Source organism: Suillus subaureus (genome assembly GCF_016647635.1).
Source record: "Suillus subaureus strain MN1 chromosome Unknown BJ212scaffold_2, whole genome shotgun sequence".
Taxonomy (NCBI): domain Eukaryota; kingdom Fungi; phylum Basidiomycota; class Agaricomycetes; order Boletales; family Suillaceae; genus Suillus; species Suillus subaureus.
Genome location: NW_024538558.1, coordinates 985,746 through 1,007,435, shown reverse-complemented (window position 1 = coordinate 1,007,435; position 21,690 = coordinate 985,746). Strand labels below are relative to the sequence as shown.

The following is a 21,690-nucleotide window of genomic DNA, read 5'->3' as shown; positions in this document are numbered from 1 at the left end:
CTAGCGCTGACATAATCAGCTACTTGCAATTTCTTGGAGTCGCTCAAAAGTAGGTAACGGGCAAGTTGCAACCCACACCAATACTCGCAAGCTGTAGGGAAGGCATCCTCAGGCTTCCCTTCCATTACGTGTCGGACGGTCAGATCCTGTGTGCTACGGTGTTGACAGCCACCAATCCGAGCGTTTATCAAGAGCATGGTGGGCCAGAAACGTGCTCTAGAGGATAACTCATCCCGCAATGTCAAAAAGAGTAAACTTGTGAAAGACAGGTCAACAGATGTGCCGGAAAAATCTGTCCAACTCATATCAAATCTCATGAACGAGGTTGATTTTCCACGAGGAGGTGGAACTAGCCTAACAGCTGCAGAGGTTAAAGCTATCCGAGCTGAAGCGACGCAAGAAGCAAACGAGGAGCTATTTGCTGTAAGTTCTGCCGTCTTACTCCAAATTCGACTGAGTAGAACTTTTAATAGGCGTCTGGGAAGTCTCAAAAAAAGAAGAGTAGATCTGACGCCAAAAGCAAAGCGAGTGTTATGCCAAAGAAAGATGTGGTTCGCATCGAGCATCTCAATTACAAGGTAGTTTTTATATCATGAAGGTGGGGAGCATGAGCTCAGTGACATATTTGCAGCGCATCGTTCCGGGTATGAAATTGCTTGGTCAAATCGCATCGATACAACCACTGGCTCTCATTATATCCCTACCGAACCAACTCATGGGTCACGTTCCCATCACACAAGTTACATCTCAGTTGACTAGTCGTCTCGAATCAATGCATGAACAAGAAGAGCCTTCAGATACCGAATCGATTGACGACGGGGAATCCGATTCTCAGACGGAGGTGCCGGATTTGTTTCAACTCTTCCGTGTGGGACAATACGTCCGTGCAATTGTAACCAATGTGCACGCATCAGGGTCTACAGACGTTTCTGCCATCGGAAAATTAAGGGATGAAGCCGCGAAAGCTAGTCGTCGCATTGAGTTGAGTCTTGTACCCAAGACAGTAAACTCTGGAGTCGTTAAAGCGGATCTCAAACCTGGCTTTGTGAGCAATGTCTTAGATCATATTATTTTATTATGATTAAGTCTCGCATAGACGCTCTCAGCGGCTGTGCAAAGTGTAGAAGACCATGGGTACATTCTTGACATCGGCGTACAGGGCTCCTCTGGTTTCCTATCCTTCAAAGATGCCAAAAAAGGTGGTTCTGACGGTTCAAAGCTTCATGTTGGCCAACTGCTCGATATTGCTGTCCTGAAGACGTCCAACAACGAGAGAATATGCACAGTTTCGGTCGATCCTCGAGGCATACAGTCATCTTCAGTCAGTCTTGCTGATCACGATTTGCGATGTTCCTCACTTACGTTCTAATTCACAGATCTCAGAAGTCAGTAATATCACCTCCGTATTGCCAGGAATACTAGGTCAAGCCCTAATCACGGCAATTTCACCAAGCGGCATCAACTTACAGATACTTGGCTTTTTTGACGCCACAGCTGACGAGTTTAATGTGCCCACTAACCCTGCCAAAACATTCAAGATAGGGCAGAAAGTGAAGGCCCGAATACTGTACGAAATTACCGGAAGTTCGCCACCGAAGTTTTCTGTGTCGCTCTTGGATCACGTTGTCAACCTGGAGGTGAAACTTTCCACTGATGATGCTGGCATTCACTTGGAGTATCCCATTGGTACGATCTTGGATGCTGTTACTGTGAAGCGCGTAGAGCCGGAGCGAGGGCTTGTTGTTGAAGTGCAGCCCCACATTGATGGATTCATTCATGTAAGGTTTCACATCATTCTATTGTCCTAAACTAACACCACTTCCTTGATAGATATCTCACACTTCTGATGGTCATGTTCCGATGCTCTCTTCCTCTTCGGGCCCATGGAAATTGAACACCATCCATAGAGCGCGTGTCATAGGCTATCATCCGTTGGACGGATTACTGCAACTCTCCCTCCGACCCTCAATTTTAGATCAAAGGTTCCTTCAGGCAGGTGATATACGAGTCGGAGAGGTCCTGAAAGGCACTGTTAAACGCCTTACTGATTCCGCCCTATTCGTGTCGATCTCTTGTAATGCGGACGGCATCATATGGCCAAATCACTACGCAGATATACCGCTCAAGCATCCATCAAAAAGGTTCAAGGCCGGGGGCAGCATAAAATGCCGGGTACGCAATCATACCCATTAGACATGATGCATGCTAAGGAAATCTGCAGGTTCTTGCTGTCGACCCCGAACGCATGAGAGTAGAGTTGACGGCTAAAAAGACGTTGATTGAATCTACTCTGCCAGTCCTGACCTCTATCGAGGAGGCGAAGGTCGGGATGATCACAGATGCAGTAGTGTACCGAGTTGTGGACAAGGGCTTGATTGTCCGATTCTACAATGATCTCAAAGCATTTGTGCCGTCTCGAGAAGCAAGGTTTGTTCGATTTCTCCGTTGGCTCTGCTTTTGATTGACACTTTGCTTCGCAGTGACTATTCAAGCACACTGAAGGACATGTTTGTCGCGGGCAGAGTCGTTAAAGTGCGGATTCTAACCGTTGACTTGAATCCACCACGAGTTGTCGCAAGCATTCGTCAGGCCTCATCATCAAAAGCTGCCAAGGTGACCGATACCAGTGACATTACATCGAGTGCTGTCTCAGAGGGTGTTGTGGTGGTCCACAAAACACCGGTTATCCCGTCACTGCGCCCATCTCATGCTCACGAGCCGGTCCCTTCAAATGCACTGGCTAGCAAACGTAGCAGCCCATTGCCACAAGTGAATCCTGTGCCCACCCAATCGCAGTCGACGCCAAGATCCCCCACTCACAAACAAGCTGCACCTTTGAAAGTTGAAGGGTTTTCTTGGTTCTCCGGTGACGCTAGGTCTGATGGGGAATCCGCTTCTTCTTCCGACGAAGGCAGCGAAGAGGATGAGTCAAGCAAAAAGAAGGAAAGACGCAAGAAGAAAGAGATTGAGCAGGACCTCACTGCTGACATGCACTCAAAACTTCCAGAGTCAAATGCCGACTTTGAGCGGCTGCTCCTGGGCTCCCCAAATTCATCCTACCTGTGGATGCAGTACATGTCTTTCCTCCTCCAATTATCCGAAATCGATAAAGCACGGGAGACTGGCCGACGAGCGATTCAGATCATCAGTTTCAGGGAGGAGGAAGAGCGGCTCAATGTTTGGATTGCTTTACTGAACGTCGAGAATGTCTATGGCACCGATGAGTCACTGGAGACTGTCTTCAAGGATGCTGCCCGACACAATGACTCCAAGACTGTTTATCTCCGCCTGGCGGCCATCTTAGATGAGAGCGAGAAGCACGAGGCAAGTTTGCTACCTCGGCTTCACTAATGTACTAATGAGAAGGCACAGAAAGCAGAGGATCAGTATAAGCGGACCTGTAAGAAGTTCGGCTACAGTTCGAAAGTGTGGACTCTATTTTGCGAACATTATTTGCGCCGCCGAGACTTGGAGCAGGCACGCAAATTGCTACCGCGTTCACTGCAAAGCTTGGAAAAGCGCAAGCGTGAGTCGTTTGATGACATTCTTGTATTCAGACCTGAATCAGCTGTATAGACTTGAAAACAATATCAAAATTCGCTCAGCTCGAATACAAACTCGGCGATGCAGAACGAGGCAAGACTATATTCGAGGGGATCGTAGACTCTCATCCGAAGCGTTGGGACCTATGGTCGATTTATATGGATATGGAGGCGGGGCAAGGTGATATCCAATCGTTAAGGTAAGCACTCTGCCTCCCAAAGTGCCCTCACTAACAGCACGCAGGAACATCTTCAATCGTCTATTTGCCATTAAAATGACTAGCCATAAGGCAAAGTACGTGTTCTACTACCTATCGGAACTGCATGTGCTAATGTCGCGTAAAGGTCATTTTTCAAGAAGTGGCTTGAACTGGAGCGTAAGATTGGGGACGAGGAAGGTGCATCGGCTGTCAAGCAGAAGGCAGTCGAGTGGACACAAAGCAGCATCCGATTCACAATGAGTTAGACTCGAGATGTCGCAAATGTTGATGTATGTCATAATATATATGGAGAATAATTGACGTCGAACGACGACGAAGCAACGGAGGGACGTAGAAGTACGAAACGAAATGAGTGTGAGCATGAGCGGCGGTCAGCAATCAAGGCAATAAGGGTATAACTATATGTGCAAAGCAAAAAAATAACATGACACAAAACAAGTGTTACGATCGCGACCGGGTTCGCTCATGTCCTACTAAATGAGAGGGGGATTCGAAGTCACTTAGCGGTCGCCGGGCGCCAAACGAGCTAGCCATCTGTCGTTGCCAATCGTCCAGTTCATTCGATAGGTGTTCGAAATTCTCTGAGCTCGTCATGCTGGATGGTCGTTTGAGAGGCTGATCGACTTCCAGAAGAAGGTGAATTTTATGCGAAAGCTGTTCGTTGTCCCTTTTGAGGTTGGTGTTTTCGACGGTGAGCTGTTCCAATAAACTGGCGCCACTCCCTTCGCGATATACAGCGAGAGTGGCGTTCATTCTCTCAATCTCCAACTCTAGCTCCTCTACACGAGTCTGGCGTTCGTCAAACTCTCGTTGAGAGATGACAAAGTTATCCTTCATGATGTCGAGATCTTTCTCCAGCGTCTCCATTCTTTGACGGAGATCTTTGTTGTCATTGATTAAACGCTGACTTTGCTTCTGTGCATCAATCAACTGGCCGCGAAGGTGCTCGTTATTGTCGTCTGAAGGAGTGCTGCGGCCATTGACACCACGTCGCGGTTCAGTACTGGATCGTCCTCGAACAGTGTCCAGTTCCGCTTGCAGACTAGCATAGGCAGTCTTTGTCCTCGTAACCTCATCTTTCATCCTTCGCATCATTTTTTCCGTTCCTCTGCGATGGACGGTTAGACCCAAGACATGCACAGGTACTTGTGAAAAAGCTCACTTCACATAATGCACAGCGAGCTGATAATCCTCTTCCATCTGGCGCATTCGCGCCTTATAGCTTCGTTCCGTCTCCTCGAGTTTTCGTTCAGCTTCAAGAGCGCGTGCGTCAGCTTCTGAGTCACCTTGGTTCACAGGGCTCTGCATGGACCTTGATCGATCTTGTTGTTGTGACATCACACTCAACTGAGCCTCAAGTTCGCGCTTCCTTCGGAGAGCTCCGCTGAGTTCTCGCTCTGAGCGCTCGTACATCAAGGAGCGTTCTTCCAACTGTTTCTCCAGGTCTGCCAATCGCGAAGCACTTCCCAAATTTGAGAAAGGTTCATCTGAATCTGGGATGATGCCATTTTCTGAAAGATAGTTCCGGAGCATTGCCAGCCGGATATTGGTATCGGCCGTCTCCTTCAACGCACCCCGCAGATCATTATCTTTTTCCGCAAAATCTTTGCGTAGACGACCCTGCTCCATGACAGAGCTGGATAATTGCGCTCGGAGGCCCACAATTTGCGATCGTAGGAATGTTTGCTCGGATTCCGTCTGCCGTACCCTGCGTCGTTCCTCTGAGAGGTCCCTTTGCACTTCCTCGAGCTGCTGTGTGACCTCCTTCAGCATCTTCCGTAGAGAAGTAGCTTCCACCTCCATAACCTCCACTTTCTCCGCATGTCCTCTCGTTAATCTGTCTTCGTCTGCCTTGAGGTCACGATGCGAATCGAGAAGTTCGCCAAGACTGCCAGTGGTGAGTGCGCGGAATGCATCAGCTTCTTCGCGAGACTTGGCCCATGCGTTCTCGACCTCTGCAAGCCTGATCCTCGCTTGTTCCACTTCGGATGTGCGAGTCTCTAGGTCACCGCGCAATTCTGCAATGTCTGCCTCTAGCTGAGTGACCTGATCACGAGCGCGTTGATCCTCTTCAGAGCGGGAGGATATGGCTTGTAGTGCTGTACGGGCTTGATCAAGAGCGCGGATATGCTGATCCCGGAGTTGGCTCAACTCTTCAACCTGTCTCTTGACCTGAGAAGTCTCAGCGTCTTTTTGCTCAAGCAGCGAAGTCTGGCCAAGAAGTCGATCGGCGTGATCTCGAAGAGCAGCCTCGACTTCCACGTAACGGTCACGAATTTCAGAGTGTTCGCGGACAACACGATGGTGTGTCTCCTCCAGGACATCAGCACGATTGCTGGCATCAGTGGACCGTGCCTCGGCCTGCTCAAGAAGCGTAGTCTGCAAGGCGAGTGAGTCACTCAGCTCCTCTGTTGTCTTCTTCTGTGCAGTCTGTTCTGCCAGGAGAGTAGCAAGATGACGTTCGAGCTCAGCAATACGCTCTCGCTCAATTTGTGAGACCTCGCCAGGTGTAGATGCTTCATAGGCAGTGAGCTTCGCACGGTAGTATGCGGCTTCCTGGATCGCAGCGGACTTCATACGCTCAGCATCCGCAATGCGCTCAGAAGCCTCGCGGGCTTGATTGGCCAGGGTAGTCTGCGTCTCCGTTAGAACGTTTCATGTGTTCTTGAAAGGAGAAAACACACCTGCATCTGGATCTTGAAGTGCCTGAAATTCATGACCATGTCAGCAAGTTTTCTTTGTTCCTCACTGGTATCATCTTGGAAGTCGATATCCTCAGCTTCCAATGCTTCTTCGCCAAGTTGAATAAAGCCCGACCGGGATGCCTTCAAAAGCGCCGTCTTCATCCAAGCCTCTCGCATCCGCAACGTTTCGACCTCCATCTCTTTGACCTTGTAATCTCGAATTAGATCAGCTGTCACATTACCCGTTGAACCGAATTTCCCCTGGGCATGTCCGTTTCCGTTTTCGTTCGCACCAGGAGAACCACCTGATGGCTGATAGAAAGCATCAAGAGGTGGCCTGCTACGATCCACAACAGGTGATGGACTTCGGGCAGCCAGTCCACTCATCGCCATGCTCGCCACGTTCGGTGGCTGTACGTTACCATAGGGATCGGATCCACTTTGAGATGTGGGGGACATCGCACGGGTGACGACACTAAAGGAGTTGGGACTCCGTGCTCGGGTCTGGTCTGGAGATGGTGCATGATCTCGGGATGTAGTGACAGACTCGATGGTAGCACCAGTGTCTGTCCCGTTCCCATCATCTGTTCCGAACATGTCCCCATCATCTCTTCGAGGGCGTGTCGGTGCTTTACCTTTGGTGTTGGGAGATGACTGCGCAGGGGCACCATTCGGTGTACGAGTTCCAGGCCGGATTCCTGGCGGAGATATAGCCCGGCGGAGGTCGTCTACGTCTTGAGGAGCACCTGTCGGGGACATGGCGCGGATACCATTAGGCACAGTGCCTCCTGGTGCGGGTGGTCCTGGCGGAGGCGTAGGTGTTGCAGATGATTTTCGATCGTTCTTGTTGGCCGGTGGTCCTTTGGAATCAGGGTATTTGATGTGCTCTGAGCAACTCGTTAGCAGTGACGTTGGTGGAGAAAAGCGGACACGTACTGGTGTCAAGAACATTAATAATTCCATGGTCGTCGCCCTTGGTTGGGGTGAAAGACTCTCCGCCAAGAACAAAAACTCTGGTTCCCATGGACGCCATAGCATGTCCCGAACGGCCGCTAGGCGCTGGACCCATATTTTGGAACATGTACCACCGCTGGTCTGTACGCGATGGGCTTAGAATATGCACGCCTATCATTCATCAAATCACGTACTTGACATTTTGAATGCTGCCAAATCGCCAAGGTCCTTGCCGTCTACACCCCGGCCACCAAATATATAGATGACGTCGTCGACTACAGCGGCTGCGTGGCCTTCCCGGGGTGAGGGAATAAATCCAATGCATTGCAGTTCCGACCATGTCCTGGTATTAGTATCATACGACCACGTATCATTGTAATGGTATTGGCCATCTGTTCCTCCGAACCTGTAAAACGTGAATACGAGCCAGTATTGAATGAATAACGAACATACACGATGATACGATCCTGGTATGTTACACAGGCATGTCCTGTGCGTTGGGCAGGACGGGCGGTTCCGACAGGTTGACACAGCTCCCAAGCTGTTGTTGTCCGTACTAAGAGCATAGCGTAACATAAGGTTTAGGAAAATAAGCTTAAATTGAATGAGACTTACGAGTATTGAGATCAAATGACCAGAGGTCATTCAGGAACTCGCCATCTACCTGACCTCCGAAGACGAAAAATTTGGTGCCGACCATGGTAACAGCATGACCATACCGTCCAACAGGCGCAGGACCGTGCATAGCTACCCGTGTCCACTCTCGTGAAACTGGGGTATACATGAAGTATGGTTTCTCTGAACAATTAGGATGGACGCACCGAGATTCAGAAGATACAAGCCATCATCTTGTTTTTCTGACTGATCGGACGAGGGGTCTGTTTTTGTGTCGCCTCCCCATATAATGAGAACGCTGCTAACGATTGCACTAGCATGACCAACTCGGGGCGATGGTATTTCTCCGCCTGTCTGCACGAGAGTCGCGGAGAGATCGCGAGTAGAGAAAAGGTATAAATCATTGCGGGCGGTTTCGCGAACGAGACCACCAAAAAGATACAAGTCTCCGGAAGCAGTGGCTGTCGCGGGAAGTGCATGTCCATAACGAGGGAATGGTGAAGGTGAAGGTGAATTTGGTGCGGCAACGCCAGGCTTCGGGATTACGAGTGGGGGCGGGAGGAGTAAGCGCCGTGCGGACCAAGGATAAGCTGGCCGTTGTTGAGGCTGCTGGGAAGTTTGGAGTGGCGGTTGCTGCTGTGACTGGGACTGTTGTTGGGTTATGATGGGGCTGGTGCCACGAGCTTGTTGACGTTGAGCGAGGGATGCTACAGGACCATTCGTGGTATTTGAGCTGAAGTAGGTATGAAGAAAACGATGAACGGCTGTTGGAGAATAAAAGTTGAATATGAAGGACTCACGAGTCATTATCGCGTAGGTGTTGAAGTGGAGCAGTATTGTGCTGAAGTTGAGCAGTATTGTCCTTTGCGGCCAGCTGGGCGAGAGCTTGACTTGGAGTCTGGGCTACTGTTACAGATGAAGCAGCGAGCTGACTTGCGCTAGGCTGCTTCTTCCTTGAGAAGAATGACATTCTTCGTGCTCTGTTTACTAGGATGGACGGTATGGTTGGCTAATAAATTTTGTTTGAAGAATTAAGAGTGAGTATGTGAAAAGGACGGGGGCTATGACAATTTGTTGTCGTTGTAGAGAACAGGAATTGATAGCTTTTCAATTGATGGTATAAGCAGTACTGTACTAGCACTGTGCTCGCTGTGACCGTAGTTGTATACAACTATTTGCTTTCCATCCTACCAGTAGTCTTTGACCAAAATCTCAACATCACTTCAACAATTTCCGGTCTCCTTCGCAACGACCACTGCAGTGTGGCTCTCCCTCCTTCGGGAATCCAACGGGAATCCATCTCACTTTTTTTTCCCCACACTCGGCCGTCTTCGGCACCCAGGTCAATCCAATTCTCACTGCATTGTAAGACTAACGCCCAGCTATCATATCTCCATTCGTACAAACGTCAGCTTCTTGCTTTATTTATCCTCCTCTTACGCTTTCAGGAAGTTGGCGTGGACTATAACCCTCCGTATAAGTATTGACACATTCCAGAAACCTGACAAGAACTTACAGTGAATATGGTCTGATGCAAATGTCGATATCTGTACATTCCATTGTCAGTACATCATTCCATCATCCAAAAGCAGACTCAGACGCACGAAGTAGTAGCTATGATCGTACCCCTCTTGCTTCCTTACCCGTACCTGTACCTCATCATGCCCAGCCACGCGCGCAGCCTCGAGGAACCTTTCCGGGTGCAGTTGGTACAGGAAATTATCCGCCGTACCCTGTTACTATATATCAGCTCAATCTAATCAGGGCCAACGAATAGACAAAAACATGACGCACATAATCCACAAGGATATTCACCGCTCCCTTCACCTTCCCGATCATCGCTGTTGCATCATAACGGTTTTTCCCCTCCGCAACACCACCCGCAAGATACCCAGAGAATGCCTTCGTCCCCCACGGCACCTCGGATGGCTCACAGATGGGTGAAAACGCAGATGCGCTACGATATTGCTTCATCCCCGATAATAGTGACGCAAGGTACACAGTCAGCGCCCCGTGTCCGCCCATCGAGTGTCCAAAGATTGACTGGCGTGTGAAGTCCTATGAATATTGACGTCAGGGAAAGAAGGGGAGAAGATAAGAGACGTCGGGACAGACGAGAGGCAAGCCTGCTTTTTCGAGCACCTGCGGGAGCTCTTGAGTAACATGGCTGAGCATATTGTAATGCTTCGACCACTTGGGATTCGTTGCGTTCACGTAAAACCCAGCACCTATCCGCGTCCGCTGTTAGGTAAGAATGAGCACCAAGATAGAGATTACCCACCACTGCCAAAATCCCAATCTACATCTTCACCATCGATTCCTGCGCCACGCGGGGAGGTGTCAGGGAAGAGTAGAGCAATGCCCTGAGCTGCCGCATCACGCATGAAACCGCCTTTTTGAGCCCTGTGTTTCGCCGTGTGAGTTTGCGGGGTCAACGAAAGGGTGTTTAACACGCACCCATTATCCTCCGTGCAGGTCAGCCCTGCAAGATAGACAAGTACAGGGACCTTCCCCTGAGCCGCATTGGCGGGGAGGAAGAGATTGAATTGGGTATAGGTATCGCCCAGAGCAGCAGACTATTAGCCACACCATTAGCGTGGCTACGGCGTTGCCGCCACTGCCAAACGACGTACTCTAAACTTGTACTTTGCGAGCGTCCCCTCGTAGTGCTTGTTTGATGAAAGTTTTTCGAGCGACATGTCAGCGGGCTATATGTTAGTGTTGAGATTCACGATAGGAAGATCAAAACTATTAAGTGTGCGAGCTAGCGAAACAGACAAGAATAATACGCGCTTGTTGGGCCCGGGTGAGACGGCCTGGACACCTGTCTCATGATCATGATCTCCCGTTTCTCCGGTCCACCCCCCGGTCATGGTATTAATTTGTCCTACTCCAACTCACATCGGATGAAATGTGTTTTATTCCGTGAGACATACTAATCAATGCTGAATCTCAGTAGTAAGCAATTAGAATACGATACAGCTAATAATGCAGCAGATACTTAATATTGTATTTACGGGTATCGCACATTGCAGAGTGGTCTAGTCTCGTTCTCGCATATGTGTAGGCGGACTTGACGATTTTATAGGCGGTGTGGGTGGGGTCTCCTCGTGAGGAGGTGTAGGGGGTAAAGATATCTGCTTCGTTGATGGAGGTGCTTCTGGGGATGTCGGGAATCTCGATGCTTCTGCTGATTGGGGAGTACGTTGGGGTACGGACATTGATTCTTCTTGCGCTTTTGATACCATCTCTCCAAGTGCAGGGTGCATTCTCAGCAGTGGGCTTGGCGTCGACCTGGGAGACGGACTGCTACCCAAGAGGTATTGCTGCATTCTCTCTTGGTGACCTTCAACCCTGCCGTTCTCTAACGCATCCTCCTCTCCCTCGTTCTCCTCTACTCCAGCCAGCAAGTCTGCAACACCAAGGTAGAATGAAGCAGGCTTGAACGGAATCTCCTTCCCCCAAATCGAGGCCCACGTATATCGCGCAGCGTTCGTCCATCCAACAAGGTCCAGATGGTTCACGGGAGAAAGGGTACCGAGATATGTGCCCTGCATGCGTATTCAGCAAGGCACACACATGAAGGAGGCATCTTGCACACTCACCCACTTCGCTGATTCGACGCTAACCAGCCCATCGTTTGGACCCTCCTTCTCCAAGATGACACTATGCGGCCATTTCCATGTATCAATAAGCCCTGGTTCATAGGATGCACCCCAGCTAAAATAGCGCACACCCTCAACGTCAGGTGTCTCCTCATTAAACCGGCGCATGCTTTCTAGGGTAAGACATTCGAATGCCTTTCCATCGCCTCCACCATTTGGCAGGAGCTCAAGTAGCGCAAGGACGGATGGAAGATGCTGCGAGGCGAGCGACATGAAGTGGTCCGCAAAGGAGGAGCCACGATGTGGAGTGGCGATTGTAGTCATGCTTATCACGGAAAACTTGCGTTGGGTGAGGTGCGTTGTGAGGTAACGGCAATCGAGGCCGCCCTGCAATGCGTCAATAGGGGTGGCCTTCCGCCTCACTGCTCAACTTACCATGCTGTGTCCTATGAGATGAACAGCTCGGCCAGGATAGACTTCAGAGATCCTTTTCTCGAGAACTTTCGCGCGCTCTACAGGAGAACTTGTTGCAGGTACTCGTGTAATCAGAACTTCACAACCATTTGCCTCCAATGCTTCCTTGATACCACGCCAATGTGCGACCTGTAAGGGTGCAAGGGAAGGTCCAACGGTCACGGTGTCAAAACCAAGAAGTCCATGGCAGAACACAACAGGGGCTTTTGGTGAACGATCTACACGCAAGCAGTTAGTCAAGCCCGAGGAGTGGACTACAAACATACACTTCTGATGAATTTTATTCAGCGACGAAGCCTGATCTTCGTCATTGAGGAGCTTGCCCACGTTGTCCTTAATCTCCGAGTCTGAATCACTCTGGAACCACCATTTACTTGGAATAGGAGGAAGCGCAATCTGTGGTGCGGTAGATGCATGGATCGAACGTAGTGTGTCGATGGACGAACGAGCAGGTAGGGAGTGGTTTAGCGATATACATGGTTCATTAATGTGAGCTGCGGGATCTGCAGAAGATAAGGGAGGCCCATTTTGAAAGTGTGGAGGGATGGAAGTCACAGATGCTGACGGGAGAGTAGATAGCAGATTACTGAGTAATGGAGGTGGTCGACTAAGCAGGCGAGCAGGCGAAAAACATAGAGGCAGTCGTGCACGTGGAGGCACTGTCGGAAGGATGCTGTCACTCAACGCTTCGTTTAGTAACGACAGTCCCGGAGATGGCGGACGCGACGACGACGGTGAGTCATCTGGGGTCGACATTGAACTGGACGGTATGTCTCTGGCAGACGACGAGGATGGCCACCGCACAACAGGTGTTGAATATTTCTGATTAGTACTAGTGGACATAGAGAGCGGGTGCTGGAGTGCCCATGAAGGAGGGGCAGACGCTGGAGAAGCGCTGAACGACCTGCCGTGAATCCCACGTGCAGCCCTGCCATTATTGGCCTTCGTCATTGCAACAGACGTTGACCGGGTACCCCACATCCCAGACCAACTTGCAGGTATCTCCTCGTCGTCTCGACTATTGACTGAATGTTCGAAGCGGGAAGTTATGGTCCTGAGAGTGGAGCTCACTGTGGTCGACGGTGACGAAGATAAGTCATACATGCCCCTCCGCGAGTAAGTACTGCGGCTTTGGGGTGCAATTTAATAGAAGTGGCTGTGCTACATTACTTCATCCTGTAATGCATGCCAGTATGCGTCATCCTCAACTTTTAAGCACCAGTGAAAACCCACAAGAGATCAGATGACACACTTTTTGCATATACGGATAACACTAGGGGTCGGCATTGCCGACTTCTGACCTTGCGGAGTTTATTGTATTTCTCGAATACAAATACAAGTTGATTTAGCGGCCTTAGCTTCATACATACTTCACCGTGACCCTCGTGCTCCTATATATCATCTTCAGTCAATGTGCTTTGTACTCACCTGTACCACACCTCATAATCAGCTGTACTGCGCTAGTCCACAAATGTCTGCAAATGTTCATGTATCTCATTTGTGGACTCCCTCTCTGCGTATATCACATTAGTAAGCCAAGTTTGTGCTGATTTCCTAATGCAAAAGACACATCAAGGTGATATTTCTGGCACATCAGTAAAACACTTTTTTTCCCACCACCAAAAAATGGCTGGCCACAGCTTGGTCCCTTCTGTACAGAGCTGTACAGAGCCCACAGAAGCAAAGTGATTTGCTGATGCATAGTCATATCTTAGTTCATATATGTGTGACACCATGATAATGATATCTAAGGTTAAAACATAACATATAATAATATTTTGCAATCTACTATACTAAAAAACTTGGTCACATGCTTGCTTTCTACTTGCTCTCTCATTCACTGAGACAAACTCACATTCTCATTGGCCCATTAATGCAAAGGTGCTGTCAATCATGAAGCATGCCAAAGATGTCAATGGGCCAACGCTCATTGCAATTGCAAATGACTAATAATTTGTGAGTTAAAGTTCATGTGTCCAGCGTTACTTATCATTACACATTGCATATTGTCTTCTGCAGGAAAAATCCTTCTGATGCTATGCAGAAACGGTCAAAGGCATGCAAGAAGACGGACAAGGCAGACCATGATGTGCCACCACATAAGAGATGGGCCCTCAAGACTGGTGTCAAGTGCGGGGCTGCAGGACAGACGCATGCATGTGGTTCTTCAACCTCTGACAGTCTGAACATGGTGAATTTTATAGATTTTGTTGTCTGACTTCAGTTATTTACTGTATTCAGGATTGTGATTTGTCTAGTGCAACCGCTGCCACCCAGCCCTCAAATCTGCTGCACATCACTGTCAATGAACAGCCACCTATAAGCAAGTGTTCATTGGCACAAAGGCAGAGGTGAGAATGAGAACAGCAGCAAAGGATAGAACGAGAACAGCAGCAAATGATTGAATGTGAACATGCACCCACTGAGCATCATGTGCCAGCCCCAATTTGTCCTGCACTGTCTCCTGCCTCTCAAGTTCATGTGCATCATCAGCCTCGCCCACCTACTCCACCTTGCATGCCAACTCCCCCTTGTGCACCAACTCCTGTCCATCAACCATTGCAAATTGATCAAGCTAATTCTCCAATGCAAGTTGATGAACAGCTGCCTGTCAATAATCCTGGACATCTTGCTGTAAATGGCCCCCCTCCATGTGCTCAGCAACCATATGTTGAGCCAGAACATCGTCATGATCTAGGTTGGATGAATGTTGCATGTCCGAACTGCAGTGCCTATCACTGGATGGATGAACGGCTTGCAGCTTCTTTGAAATGGAACCCAAAGTTTGGCTCCTGCTGTGATTCAGGCCAAGTTCAGCTTCCATTGTTGGTTGAGCCTCCACAGCAGCTAAAGGGCCTTTTGCAGAAAATAACGCCAGATGTTGTCGAGTTTCGCAAGAACATCCACTGCTATAATGTTGCACTCACCTTCACATCACTTGGTGTACAGGTTGACCACTCTGTCAATAATGGACAAGGTCCATACATCTATCGAATTCATGGAGAGCCATACCATCATGTGGGGGAGCTTATAGTGGGAGAGGGAAGACAACCTACATATGCACAACTATACATTTACAATCCTAATGCAGCACTAGAAGAGCAGGATGCAACACAATGCTGATTTGAGCCAGCGCACTATGGACACATTGCAGACACTTCTGTGTGATCATCACCGCTATGCCTGTCTATTCCAGCATGCTCACGAAATCCTTGCTCAATATTCTGTGGAATCTCCTGTCACAATATGACTACTTGCCAATCCTGTGTGCAATCAATGATGTTACAACCTACCATGAATTAGTGAAATCGCAGCTGTCATCCCAGGAGATGGGACTGAGGCATCTGACTCCTGTGATGTTGTGCTTCATTGAAGGGCAGGTCCACTCCAGTGAATTCATGATGGACACCATTCATATGTGTGTCTTCATCATGTTTTATTCTTTCCCTGTGGAGCGGATGGTTGGCACTTGGATCTCAAGATGCATCAACCTGACAAGGCAAATCCAAAACGCCTGTCACAAGCTTGATACTATGCATATCAGTTATTCCACTGTGAAGCTGAATTTTCAGCCATTCTTTGGGGAGCAACTCTCTTTCAACAATTTTTGGTGGATGTATGGGCAAGCATGGACCAGAATCGGCTCAGTTATATTCATCAAAACCAAGGGACTGTTCATGCTTCAGTGTACAGTGGGCTCCAGGATGCTGCTGCCGCTGCTGATGGTCAAATGGACCTGCATGAACTTGGCCAATGCTTCATTCTGCCATCATCTTACACAGGTGGGCCACATTATATGTACCAATGTTTTCAGGATGGCCTTGCTCTTGCACAGTACTTTAAGAAGATTGATATATTCATGACAGTTACCTGCAATCTGAAGTGGCCTGAAATCCAGCAGGAGCTCCTTCCAGGACAGACTGTTGCTGACCACCCTGATCTGGTGGCAAGAGTCTTCAAGCTCAAGAGGGGAGCTATTGTTGAATATGTGTACAAGCAGGGCATGTTTGGTCGCATGGCGGCTTATATCTATACCATTGAATTTCAAAAATGCGGCCTACCACATATGCCCATGCTTATTTTCCTTGATCATCCACACAAGTTATCAACCACAGCAGACATTGACACCACAATATGGGCAAGGTGGCCAGATCCAACACATCAAATGCTATTTGAGACTGTTGAGACCTGCATGGTCCATGGTCCCTGTGGTGCCTTCAACCCAAATGCTCCATGCATGGAGAATGGAAAGTGCACAAAGGGATACCTGAAGCCATATCAACCTCACACACTCCTTGACCATGATGGTTATCCTCGCTATTACCAACCAGACGATGGTCGGCAATTCAAGGTTAGCAACTTCATGCTTGATAATAGCTGGGTTGTACCTTACAATCCTTTTATGTTGGCTGAATTCAACTGCCACATCAATGTTGAATGTGCTGTCTCATTTGGCTCAATCAAATATGTCAACAAGTATATTTGCAAGGGTCATGACCATGCTACTATGCAAATCAACAAGCAAGATGAAATTGCTCAATTCATTGATGGTCATTATATTTCAGCTTCAGAGGCTACATGGCGCCTCCTTCAACTCCATATCCATGATCAGCATCCAAATATCACACGGCTACAGGTCCATCTTCCAGGACAACACTTAGTCACATTTAACCCAGATGAAGATCCTGAAATCATCCTTGCACAGGCTGCCAATGAGAAAACCACACTAACAGCATTTTTTGATGCAAATGCAGACTCAGGTGCATGTGGAATGGAGGCACAGAAATACACTTACCAGGAGTTTCCACAGTTTTTCACCTGGAAAGCTGAATCAAAGTCCTGGGCAGTACACCAGCGAGGGTTTGCACTGGGTCACATGTACCATGTACCTCCTATGGGTGGAGAGAGGTTCTACCTGTGAACACTTCTTACAGTTGTAAGAGGGCCAAAATCATTTCAAGACCTTTGTACTATCAATGGTGTCATTCATGCCACATTTCAGGAAGCATGTCTCATTCACAGTCTTTTGGAAGATGATGGTGAGTGGCGGCAGTGTCTCGAGGAGGCTGCACAGATGCAGACAGGCAGCCAATTGCATTGTTTGTTTGCAACTCTGTTGATTTTTTGCACACCTACAAGGCCTAGTGCACTATGGATTAATTTTTGGCATCACATTTGTGATGACCTGTGCCACCGCCTTCACATTGTCATGCCACAGCTTGATCCTTCAGATGGCGAGGTGTATGATTTTGGCCTTTATCTCCTCAACAACATTCTCCAGCAGTCAGGATACTCTCTTGCCCAGTTCTTGATGCCAGAGCCCCAGCATGACTGGTGTCATGCTGAAGCTACCTGTCATATGCCATTCCAGACTCTCAACTCTAAATCTGCTTCTCCAGATATCCAGATCCAAGATCTGGATCTCCAATGATCTGATCTATCTTTATCTTCCTTCTGGAATCCAAACCCTATATCAGCACCCAACCCCATTTAGACTTCCCCTGTCTCTGGACTCTGGTTAACTATGTTTCCCTTCTGATTATTGATCTGTTACATACATTTCATTTCCGGTGTTCATTATTTGTGATCCGTCCTACTTACTAATAGACTTTGCATATGCTTCATACATAGCCTTTATGTTTGCTGACTGATTCCTATATGATACCTACAGTATATAAACCTCCTGTAACTCTCAGAAATACTCCAGTTTGAATATCATCTTAGTTCCTGCTCATTCCTGTGTCCTCTGGACTCGAGACAAGTCTCCTGTCATATTCTGAGTCTTAGGATTGCATCCTAGACTACATTTCCAGCTCTACCTTAGGGTAGTCTATCCCCTGTTAGTTTCTAGTCTGGACTTCGTCTGAATTAGTCTTATCTGCTTGCCCAAGTAACATCTGGATGTCCATCAGATTTATCTCACATTTCAGATCTGGATGTCCGTTGTCCACCCTAGTCAAATCCCAGAAACTCTGGACAACTGTCCTAGCCCCTGGAAATTAAGGGCACATACTCAGGAAAGGGGCACAGCATATGAGCTGAGGCCAAGCCCTTGTGATCCGACCCCCTTGAGCACGCAACATTAACACTACCAATCACTATATTGCCAAACAACTCTCTTATGACAAAGCAGTTGAACAACAGAAGGCTCTCAATCACATTCCCTGCTTGAATTTTGAGCAAGCTCATGCTTACAACCACATCATTGAATCAGTCGAGCAGCAGTGTGGAACAACATTTTTCCTCAATGGACCAGGTGGAACAGGCAAAACATTTGTCTACAAGACAATTTGCCACAAAGTGCAAGCCGAAGGATGGATTGTACTCTGTGTTGCTTCATCTGGTATTGCAGCACTACTCTTGCCAGGTGGATGCACAGCACACTCCATGTTCAAAATTTCAATTGAGGGTCTTAATGAGGATTTGGTGTGCAATATTGCCAAGGAAGGTCTACTGGTGGAGCTACTCCAAATAACCTGTCTCATTATTTGGGATGAACTTCCAATGCAGCATTGACATGCACCCGAAGCTGTAGATTGTATGTGTATAGAAATTTGGACAGGCCATTTGGTGGAATTACAGTGATCTTTGGTGGTGATTTTTTACAAATACTTCCAGTTGTGCCACAAGGAATACATGAAGACACTGTCAGCGCTTCCATCCAGTGTTCATACATCTGGTGGAATATTGAACTTTTGAAGCTTAAGCAGAACATGTGGCTTGAGAATAGTGCAGATAACCAGCAGTTTGCACAATGGCTCCTTGATGTCAGACATGGACGAAATCTGCAAGATGACAGCACCATTGCACTGCCACCCACCATGGTCACACACTGACTTGACTCATTGATTACCATGATTTATGATGGCATTGATAGCCCTCAACCTCCACCTGTTGACTACTTCAAAAACCGGACAATCCTTGCTGCGTGGAATGATGATGTTGCCACTGTAAATGCAGAGTTGCTGGGAAGAATGAGTGGTGAAGAAAAGGTGTATTTGAGTGCTGACAGTGTGGTGACAGAGGACGGTGCTGATGGTGTGCAACTTGGAGATGGATTGCCAGTTGAGTTTCTCCAAACACTCAATGGATCTGGCCTCCCACCAGGTGAGCTATGCCTAAAAATTGGTTGTCCACTTATTCTTCTCTGGAACTTGGCACCTGGGCAAGGGCTATGCAATGGCACTCAAATGGTTCTCCTGCACATGTCAAACAGGGTTCTGGAGGCCAGAATAATTGGTGGTGACCATGATGAAGAAGTTGCTTTCATCCTGCACATCACACTAACACCTTCATCAAAAACACAAGACTTGGCATTTGTCATGAAGAGGAGACAGTTTCCTGTTTGGTTAGCATTCACAATGATGGTAAACAAGGCACAAGGGCAATCAGTAAAATATGTTGGATTGGATCTTCAAGCACTGGTGTTCAGCCATGGTCAGTTGTATGTGGCTCTCTCACGTGCAACAAGTCAGCAGCACATCAAAATTCTCCTCCCACCAGACTAATGCCAAATTGGTAGGTTTTTCACCATGCTGTCTGAAGTTCATCAAAAATCATATCCTTTCTAGATGTACTTGCTTCAGTTCACTATCAATCATTCAACCATTGACACACATTGTTGGAATTACCATGGGGGATGTTATTTTTTGCTTGATGTTCAATTTTACTCATTTTAGTATGCAAAGAATTGGCAAATGCATGGTTTCAAAGACAAGGCCCAAACACAATGATCATGCTGTGTGGCACTCCTGAACACCCACAATTGACGGCTGTTGAATGTTCTGCAAGATTCTATTGAGATTCCATGCACCCATCTAACCAAACACTGCCAGAATATATAAACTGTTATGCATCACATCTGGTGAGCATTCCATCCAGCTTCTCTATTACTCATAGTATCTCTCAGAAGAATTTACCTCAATACCTCATGTCAAACTCGAGTGCAAGTTCTGCCACCATAACTGCTGTGGCTGTCTTCAAGAATGGCAGATTTTGCGAAGGTCAAGGAAGGGCTCTAATTTTCGATGCTCAGATGTATCTAGGTGATGACCAGCCTCCACTGTTGGCTGCATTGAAGTGTTTCAATGCTGAAAACCATGTTTTTGATCCAGTTGGGTTCTACATTGTGATTGCGAGGGTAAGTGTTCTTATTTATCATCTCATCTGTCATTGTAGCACAAACTGATTTGTTCAAAGATTGCAAAAATGGAACTGAGTGCAAACATTGCTCTTGAGGACCCAAAATGAGAGGCATACTTTGATTTGGTTGGAGATGTGGTCAGGGTACATCTCACTACATGCATGATATGGCTGTTGGGCCTGATTTTGTCTTTTTCCACACAGTTGATTCCAATTGTAAAAGATGGTGTTTCACCCCTCTACATGCCTTACATTGAGCTCTGTGGCACTGTCAAGAGTACTGATGATCTTGTGAGCACATTTTCTATTGATGCACATTAGTATATCTCATGCCTACAAAGCAACTCATCTGCCCAGACTTCCGGAACATCAAGGCCCAATCAAGTTTTCAAATCTGCCATGCCTGTTGAATGTGCCTTTCCGAACACAGTGAGGTGGACAAAGTCCGGCAAGAAACTCATGCTGCAGCTGCATCATTATGTTTCAGTCACCGGATTCATCACTGGAAGAAAGGTCAAATCTGTTGCAGGCCTGGGATCAGAGCAAACAGAGATTCACTGTTGAGGTCGACTCGATTGTATTCTTAGGGCGCCCTGTTGTGACAAAGTCCTTGGGTAACATTGCAAGTCATGGTACGTACATACTGCTATATCACACCAACTTCATTCTAACAGATATTAGGTCCTTCTCCCAGCAGAATGCCAAGCAAACCTGGCATGAAATTTGACTTCTCCCAGGTTGCACAGCCAGCCAAGCACCAAAGGACTGAAGAGAACATTAATTAGACTACACCATAGTCACATTTTTCGTCATTGTCACAGTATGGTACTATATGAAAATTTTAATGTTTGTTTTCAAGCACAACTGAGTGGTGTAGCCACGGGTCACTGCTAGTTACCAATTATATCTGGTCATATCAACTTGGGGTTGATTTCCTGATGTAAGTAATTACTTGATGAAATGAACCAACTGAGTACCTCACCATTCTTCTGTGAGACCAACTCCATTAAGACCTTGGTATGGATAGCAAAGCACTGTCTGTCACATGCAAGAACAACAAAGAACATCACCAGAGTCAGCAGTATCTTAGATGAAGGGCTGGTGTTAGATGACTTTGTTGTTTATTGTGGACTCAAAAGCCATCACCACCGTGACAGAGGTCACAGGACTAGATTGATGCTGCTGACACCTGAGACACAGCTGGGGAAGTTCTGTAAACAGATGTCACATCAGGGTTATCAATATTTTAGAGCACTTTGAATGTTGTACAAAATGCAAAGAATATACTTCAAATTTGAAGTCTCAAATGCCCTATGCATGTTATATTGAACTAAAGCCAGAGTTGTCCAACACCACTTGAACTCCCCATGTGTGCTATGGCAATGGTCAATTTTTGATTCAGAAGAAGACTTGAATGTATGATGCTGAAGCAAGTGTTCTTCAATTCCTGGAC

General features: G+C 47.6%; 5 protein-coding genes across 5 annotated transcripts; 2 read left to right on the top strand and 3 right to left on the bottom strand.

Moving 5' to 3' along the window:
- Nucleotides 1–14: 14 nt before the first annotated feature.
- BJ212DRAFT_294929 (uncharacterized protein) lies at nt 15–4,465 on the top strand. The gene is made up of 12 exons (XM_041342850.1): nt 15–423; nt 474–578; nt 632–1,045; nt 1,097–1,321; nt 1,377–1,778; nt 1,831–2,172; nt 2,222–2,427; nt 2,481–3,324; nt 3,373–3,526; nt 3,577–3,736; nt 3,787–3,837; nt 3,888–4,465. Exons 1-12 carry the CDS (start codon nt 196–198, stop codon nt 4,006–4,008), a joined length of 3,252 nt encoding a protein of 1,083 aa, XP_041198998.1. The 5' UTR covers nt 15–195; the 3' UTR covers nt 4,009–4,465.
- BJ212DRAFT_1259424 (uncharacterized protein) lies at nt 4,205–8,823 on the bottom strand (the record flags this gene model as incomplete). Its single annotated transcript, XM_041330022.1, has 8 exons — nt 4,205–4,871; nt 4,926–6,397; nt 6,448–7,334; nt 7,384–7,542; nt 7,596–7,807; nt 7,855–7,957; nt 8,017–8,172; nt 8,223–8,823. 8 exons carry the CDS (start codon nt 8,821–8,823, stop codon nt 4,205–4,207), a joined length of 4,257 nt encoding a protein of 1,418 aa, XP_041198997.1.
- Nucleotides 8,824–9,452: 629 nt separating this feature from the next.
- BJ212DRAFT_1260001 (carbohydrate esterase family 1 protein) lies at nt 9,453–10,715 on the bottom strand (the record flags this gene model as incomplete). The annotated part of the gene is made up of 8 exons (XM_041330077.1): nt 9,453–9,478; nt 9,533–9,563; nt 9,621–9,749; nt 9,811–10,074; nt 10,132–10,244; nt 10,298–10,419; nt 10,474–10,592; nt 10,650–10,715. 8 exons carry the CDS (start codon nt 10,713–10,715, stop codon nt 9,453–9,455), a joined length of 870 nt encoding a protein of 289 aa, XP_041198996.1.
- A 171-nt stretch (nt 10,716–10,886) lies between these two features.
- On the bottom strand, nt 10,887–13,629 carry BJ212DRAFT_294989 (Alpha/Beta hydrolase protein). Its single transcript, XM_041342851.1, has 4 exons — nt 12,362–13,629; nt 12,057–12,313; nt 11,622–12,008; nt 10,887–11,567 (listed from the first exon to the last, which is right to left on the bottom strand). The coding sequence occupies exons 1-4, from the start codon at nt 13,197–13,199 to the stop codon at nt 11,058–11,060; spliced, it is 1,992 nt and encodes a 663-aa protein (XP_041198995.1). The 5' UTR covers nt 13,200–13,629; the 3' UTR covers nt 10,887–11,057.
- Nucleotides 13,630–20,025: 6,396 nt separating this feature from the next.
- BJ212DRAFT_1475124 (uncharacterized protein) lies at nt 20,026–21,022 on the top strand (the record flags this gene model as incomplete). Its single annotated transcript, XM_041339202.1, has 5 exons — nt 20,026–20,235; nt 20,442–20,528; nt 20,595–20,666; nt 20,725–20,869; nt 20,919–21,022. 5 exons carry the CDS (start codon nt 20,026–20,028, stop codon nt 21,020–21,022), a joined length of 618 nt encoding a protein of 205 aa, XP_041198994.1.
- Nucleotides 21,023–21,690: the final 668 nt, after the last annotated feature.